This window comes from Microcebus murinus, chromosome 3, assembly GCF_040939455.1.
Source record: "Microcebus murinus isolate Inina chromosome 3, M.murinus_Inina_mat1.0, whole genome shotgun sequence".
Classification (NCBI taxonomy): Eukaryota; Metazoa; Chordata; class Mammalia; order Primates; family Cheirogaleidae; genus Microcebus; species Microcebus murinus.
Genome location: NC_134106.1, coordinates 90266276 through 90273324, shown reverse-complemented (window position 1 = coordinate 90273324; position 7049 = coordinate 90266276). Strand labels below are relative to the sequence as shown.

At 60.0% G+C, this 7049-nt stretch overlaps 1 protein-coding gene across 1 annotated transcript; it reads left to right on the top strand.

Annotated features, from left to right (window-relative positions):
* The first annotated feature begins 612 nt into the window (after window positions 1-612).
* On the top strand, window positions 613-4334 carry NKX3-2 (NK3 homeobox 2). The gene is made up of 2 exons (XM_012737584.2): window positions 613-1175; window positions 2669-4334. The coding sequence occupies exons 1-2, from the start codon at window positions 707-709 to the stop codon at window positions 3202-3204; spliced, it is 1005 nt and encodes a 334-aa protein (XP_012593038.2). The 5' UTR covers window positions 613-706; the 3' UTR covers window positions 3205-4334.
* The last annotated feature ends 2715 nt before the right edge of the window (window positions 4335-7049 follow it).

The window sequence follows — 7049 nt, the reverse complement described above, 5'->3', positions numbered from 1 at the left end:
GCCAATGGACGGTCTGGAGCGTCCAGGACAGCCCAGTGAAGGGGCGTGGCCTGAGACTGTCACTCAGCAGTGAGGAATGACACCCAGGCGGGAGGGGGGTACGGTGGAACGCAGGGGAAGGAAAGAGAAAAGAAACAGATAAAACCAGAGCAGGGGGTAAAAAGGTGCCCCGCGCCTCTCGGAATCCAGCGGCCGCCGCCGCGTCCGGGGCTGGGCTCCGGAAGAGGCTGCCCAGCAGGGAAGGGAGCGGACTAGTCGAGAGCGAAATCCTGCAGGCGGGGAAGAGACAGAAGCGCAAAGAAAAAGTGACTCCGGCCGTGAGCCCCGGCGGCGCTCGGGAGACTGCAGCAGCAGCGGAGGGGGCCAGCCAATCCTCCTCCGCGTCCCCCGAGGGGGCAGACCCCGGCCCGCCCCTAAGGGCTAGAGGCGATGAGATAATCCAGCTGAGCTGCGAAAGGGGAGCGTCTGGCGCTGGATTCGGGGGGAGAGGGTCTCCGGGCGGGGTGGGCCTCTGAGGTGGGGGTGAGGGTCGGCGCAGATCCCGGGACGGAGAGGGGCGGGGGCTGCGGGGCCGTGCAGGAGTGGGCTGCTGGGGCCTCGCGCACCCGGCTCACTCGCGCTGCGCCCGCCCGCGCTCTCGGTCCCGCTCGGAGCTGCTCGGCGCCCCAGCTGCCCGCCCGGCCGGCCGCTCCGGCCCGCGGCGCAAATGGCTGTGCGCGGCGCCAGTACCTTGACGCCCTTCTCCATCCAGGCGATCCTCAACAAGAAAGAGGAGCGCGGCGGGCTGGCCGCGCCGGAGGGGCGCCCGCCGCCCGGGGGCACAGCGGTGGCGGTGGCTGCGGCGCCCGCCGTCTGCTGTTGGCGGCTGTTTGGGGAGACGGACGCGGGCGCACTGGGGGGCGCCGAGGACTCTCTGCTCGCGTCTCCTGCCGGTACCAGAACAGCTGCGGGGCGGACTGCGGAGAGCCCGGGAGGCTGGGACTCAGACTCGGCTCTCAGCGAGGAGAACGAGGGCAGGCGGCGCTGCGCGGATGCTCCGGGGGCCAGCGGGGCCGGCCGCACGGGAGGAACCCTGAGCCTCGGCCGGCCGATCTGCGAGCTGCCCGCCTCCAAGGACCTGGAGGAGGAAGCCGCGGGCCGGAGCGACAGCGAGATGTCGGCGGCCAGCGTCTCAGGTCTGCTGCGGCTTCGCGGGGAAGGGGGCCGGGCTGCGGGGATGGACGAGTAGGGCGACGCCACCGAGTTGGGTGGGCTGACTGTGAGTACCCTGCACCCCGGGGCTCGGAGGCTGGCCAAATCCCGAAGTTCCGCGCGCTGGCGCGAGCTGCTCTACCCCTCCGAGAACTGAGCCGGCGAGAGGACGAAGGAACTTCTCAGAACCCCGCTGTCCTGGGGCGAGGCCTGAGACGGCCTGGGTCAATATGCACTAGACAGGGTTGGGAGAGAACCTCTGCACCCTTCGCTAGGGGTGGTGGGTAGGGGGTGAGTACATCGCCAGGGCCTTCTGCCGTGTCTGTCCCCAAATCCCCAAAATCAGTGAAGGGTAAGAATGAGAGGTCCAGAGACCTCAGGTAACCAGTGCTCTAGCCCTGGCCCACAGATCCCACCAGTTTGAGGTTCCAGGGCTTGGCCTCACAGTGCAGGGATAGGTAGCGAAGAACACCTCCAGATGAGTCAAAGGCGAGATCCGTAGAGCCAGGACTTTAGGGAAAGAGCGGGTTTAGCTTTCTCAGACCTCAGAGCTGTGAAAGCAGCCAGGGCCGAGGACCCAGGAACTGGAGGCAAATCCTGCAGCCAGCTGCAGGCAAGAGGGCTAGATTTAATTCATTCTGGACACAGGAGAGGGGCTTCCTCAGCTGAAGGCTGACACATCATGCAGTCTGAAAGATGCGGGTGCCAGCCCCAGTGGGGTGCAAACTGCTGTAGGCCTCAGCTGGCCCCAAGCAGGCCAGGGCTCTGGACCTCTTGCTAGGTTGCTTCAGGCAGCAGGAAGAGGCTGAGGAGCTGGTGTTGCGTAAGGGTCCAGGGACCCGAGGCAGGGACACCCCCCTCTCATCACTCTCCAGCCCGCCCTCCTCTCATTTCCTTGGGAAGCTAGGGAGAGAAGCCACCCAAGGCTTTGGCACAGCCTGTTGCCATACCCCTCACAGCAATACAGGCGGTTGAGGGTGGAAGACTCCAAATACCTCTGGCCCCAGGACCCATCCCCCTACCTTTCCTTTACCTGCACCGGCGCGCGTGTGTGAGCTGTGTGGGGAAGCGGGTGGACCCGAGCAAGGAGGCGGAAATGCAACCAAAAACCCCAGTGCTGAGCTCTGAGAGCTCAGAGGGCTTGCGGAGATGCTGGGGCCCAGCTCCCCACGTTACTGATTGGAGCCTGGGGCCCTGGGAGGGCGTGGAGCTGGTCCTCGGCCTTATGGCTTTGACACAGCGGCCGAGTAGGTCGCAGGCATCGGAAGAGGCCTAATGCCGCACGCGCACTAGTGGAGCAGGGTTCTGAGACTGGTCTCCAGGGCCCTTGGCCTCTGCGACCTCAGCGCCGCTTGGGGGGAGGGAGGGATCAAAGTGTATTTCCGCCCCGCCCCAGTGACCCCTACACTTGAGGCCTGGCCTCACCTCCTCTTCGGCGCTGACAGTCTCTTGTTTCTGTTCCCACCGGGGTCCGCAGGCGACCACAGCCCAAGGGCCGAGGATGATGGCGTTGGCGCCAGAGGTGCACACGTGCCGGCGCTGTGCAGCGGAGCCGGCGGCAGGGGCAGCGGCGCACCGGCGGGCGGCGTGGAGGAGGAGGAGGAGCCGGTGGCGCCGAAGCCGCGTAAGAAGCGCTCTCGAGCCGCCTTCTCCCACGCGCAGGTCTTCGAGCTGGAGCGTCGTTTTAACCACCAGCGCTACTTGTCCGGGCCGGAGCGTGCAGACCTGGCCGCGTCTCTGAAGCTCACCGAGACGCAGGTGAAGATCTGGTTCCAGAACCGTCGCTATAAGACCAAGCGCCGGCAGATGGCCGCGGACCTGCTGGCATCGGCGCCCGCCGCCAAAAAGGTGGCGGTAAAGGTGCTGGTGCGCGACGACCAGAGACAGTACCTGCCCGGCGAGGTGCTGCGGCCACCCTCGCTTCTGCCACTGCAGCCCTCCTACTATTACCCTTACTACTGCCTCCCCGGCTGGGCGCTCTCCACCTGTGCGGCCGCTGCGGGCACCCAGTGAGCCCGCCTGGGCTGAGGCAACAAATGATTCCCACACCCGGCTCCGACGGCCGTGTAGGCTGTAGCCCACACAGGGGCGCTCCGCCAAGGGGGCAAGTGGAGGATGAAACCCAGCTCTGGCTCCGCTAGCCAGGACTCGAGCCCTGGCAGCGGGACTGAGTATACCCAGAGGAGGCGCTTTTTTCTAATTTGAACAGAGGCACCCTATGGCCTATGGCCCCCCGCTCGCCCCTCACCTGTCTGGAAGCCCTTGGACACTATTTATTATCACGACAATGTTGGATTTGGATTATGTCTGCCTGCTGGGGATGGCGTTTCCCCAGAGCGTTGAACTCCTGGAGACCACATAGCCTGAATCCCCAGCATTTCAGGCCTGCTGGGAGCTTCGTGCGCTAGGCCACACTAGTTCATGGTATCCATGCTACCAATCTATGTGTATCTACATATCTTTTATTTTTGGAAATTGCATTTATAACAAAGCGGTGCGGAACCCTGGCAGCCGCAGCCCAGGGGGTGATTTGAAACGTGAAGGGTTTGGTTTTCAGGCGCTCGCTCCACCCCTCCCGAGTGTCAGAGCTCTGGTGGGGGCGCCCTAGTGGGTGCTGAATGTAAGGAAGGGAGCCTCTGCGTGTTGGGCAGTCTAGGGGTATCCACACCTTCCCTCTCCGAAGTCCAGGGCCCGGTCCAGGTGGCAAGCGCCTGAGAACCCCCACCCCCTACAAGGAGAGCGCGCACTCGGGCAGCCCTTTGCAGAAACTTTCCTTCGTTTAAAAGAGATTAAGACTCGTAGCACTTTTCAGTTGTTTGTATTCAAATGACGGTTATTTCTTGTACTCAATGTGAATATCCCCGGCCAACCTTTCCAAGGCATCCTCCCTGGTGCCGCCGCCTGGCCCTCGGTCTCTCACGTGCACCCTCTGCAACTCTGCGCCCTGGCCCGGGACTCCCCTATCTGCCCTTCACCTACCCTTGGACAGGTGATCCTACCTGTTGTGTCAACCTCGCCGCTTTTCGCCTCCTTAAGGGCACTGTGCACTCAACTAGAGTATTAACTGTAAAAAGATTTGTGAAGTTTGAAAGCTCTATTCGCTGTATTTTTTCTTTAATTTATAAACTTTTATTTTAACATGCCCTCCTGGACGCCGTGTTTTTCTCTGAGACGTTCTCCGACTTCGGGGGCGGGGGGTAGACCAGTGACGCGGGCTGGAGATAGCTGGGGCGCATTTTCCCAGCCTCTTTTCAGTTTTGGACCCAGGATGTCCAGCCCCTCCCGGGAGAAGCTCTGCTGCCCGCCCCGCAGGAAGGGTGCAAACCTCCGCGGCTCAGGGAATCGCAATTTCGGGAACTTCGCAGGAGTCACGGATGAATCCCACTGAATTCGGGGGCAAATTCCCAGGATTCCTTTTTTTCTCGAGGGCATACTCTGAATTGTAGAAAGCGCCCATGGCTGAACCCCCAGCCAGTCTCCATCCCCTCCTTCAATCGGCTGACCCTTTTCTTTCTCACACTCGTGCACACTCGCGCGTGTTCTCTCTCTCTCTCTCCTTTCGATTTTTGGAGCATTTCTCTAAGTGATTCAGTCTTTATTTCGTTCCCAGAATAGGCCAGTAAAAACTCCACTGAAATTCCGAAGCGATTCGAAGCAAACCAGGTGCTAGTAAAGTGGTCTCTGGGAGAAGGTCACCTGCTCGTTTGCCTCGGACGGGTGCAAATGGCACTCTACAGTGTTTCAAACGTGGCGTCATTTGACCCGCACCGAGGCTCACAGAGCATGGGCAGGACAAAGGTTATCGACCACCCGGTTTGCAGATGGACATACTCAGCTGCGTTCCTTGACTCCCCCGAATAGCACAGATTCACCGGAGAGAAATGCTCACCTTTCCGCGCCCCTCGCGCCAGGTCCCCGGCGAGCAAGGAAGAGTTAACGCCACATCGCAGGCGCCGAGGCCTCCAGCCCGCGGGCCCCAGTCGGGAAACACCGAAATCCAGGCCCTGGCTTTCAGCTGCACCTGGAGCAGAGAGGCCGACTTGCTCTCCTACCTGGCAGCGACCTTTCCCTGTCCCCCGGCCTCCAGGCCTTGGTACCCCAAAGGCCTTGGCCTGGAGATCCGCGAGCCCTCGGCCCGGCGGGGCCGGACTGTGGGGACAAGCGCTTTACAAAATGATTCCCACTTCCGGGAACAGCTAACTGTGCAGGGAAATTCAAAGACCCTCGGGATGCACATCCCTCCCTACGCTGCCCCCAGCCCCGTCCCGCGCTACCTTCCGTAGGGCTCTTAGAATGTTTCTTTTTCAAATGTTTTAAGAGTCTATTTTAATTTTACAGTTAATCTCGGATGCACTTTCCTTGTTGAAAGTTGGAACACTTCCAATAATGCGAGAATCTCCTCCCCTTCTCTCCCCAGAGATCGCCACTTACGCAGGGTTGTTTTGCTTTGTTATCTTTTTTCAGGAGGGGGGGAGGAATTTTTCCGCCCTTTTTCGATAAAGGCAGTTTGTTGCTGTGTCCTAACATAGGGTAGTTTGTTCTTCATCTTTGCGGATCCGGAAGCGAGAAAACTAAGGCGTTCCTTTCGAGTAGGAAAAGGCACTGGGGTCTAGGGTCTCACCCTGCGCAACTCCGTCTTCCGCCGTAGTCCCCACTGTCCCTACTGCCGACCCGGGTCGCCAGAGCGCCGTCCTCAACTATCCCACTCTCCGCTCCCGGGCTCCTCGTCCGGGCCGACTCAGCGGGGGCTGGCTCGTGCCGCCCAGGGAAAACGACTCGACTCGAATGAATTCGGTGTGATCCGGGTGGTGGCAGTTTCCTTCCGAGCTGCCCTGCAGTTTGCTTTGGCGCGAATGCCCTGAGGTCTGATTCCGGGAGCCGGAGGCCGCCTCCGTGTCCAGCCGGTCCTCCGGGGATTTCCTACCGCATTTCAGGACCCAAGAGGGGTGTCTTTACCTGGGTCTCTGGTTGCAGACGCGGTTCCTCTTGGAAATTTGCAATATTACTTTCTTCGTTTTCTTTTCTTTTCTTTCTCCACTACTCTTCCCCTAACACGACTTTTTATTTATTTATTTTTTGGACGATGAGAAAAAGCACACCCTCTGCTCCCTGCTCACGGGGATCTTCGTTCATCCAATTCCTTCGCCCCTGTGCTGTGCGGAGCCTTCTCGGCCTCTCTGGGGCCTGGTCTCCTAGAGCAGTCCCAGTGCTGCCTGAGCCCAGTGGACTTTCGCCCTCGTCTTTCTCAGCCTCTTTGGCCCTTAGAGAATGTTAAAGCTGGGCATGGGGAACTTTGGGTCAGATTCACTCATTTTACAAATGTGTAAACCAAGGCAAGAGGAATGACTGGGAAAGGGGGAAGAACAAGCTATGACCCACACTGAAGTTGATCCCAAGGATTCAAGCCTGGCCCCCAAATCCTGCTTTAGGCAGCAAATCTGGGATCAGTCAGCTAGCAAATGTCGCTGGTGGGTTGTGTGTATGTATGTGTGTGTGTGTGTGTGAGAGAGAGAGAGAGAGAGAGAGAGAGAGAGAGAGAGAGAGAGAGAGAGAGAGAGAGTCCCAGCTTGCTGGCCTTGCTAATCCTAAACTGTGTCTCCTTTCAAGATAACACCTAATCCCAGCACCCTTGCAGTTCCCCCATGCTGGGAAAAGGTAGAGAGTGACAGCGAATCTGTCCATTCCAGAGGGCCCAACTGGGTTCAAACACCACCTCCTGCGCATCTGAGGGGTGGCTTATTGTTGCCAATGTCCAGAACCCTGACTCGGTTTGCAGAGAGGTGGCATGGGGGGGCTTCTGAGGAGTGGAGAGTGGGGACCAGGGATCCTGGTCCTCTCCTCTTAGAGAGAGGGCAGCT

Coding starts and splice junctions, on each gene's coding strand:
- NKX3-2 (XM_012737584.2), top strand. CDS start 707: ATGGCTGTGCGCGGCGCCAGTACCTTGACGCCCTTCTCCATCCAGGCG. Junction 1,176..2,668: donor GTCGGCGGCCAGCGTCTCAG/GTCTGCTGCGGC, acceptor CGGGGTCCGCAG/GCGACCACAGCCCAAGGGCC.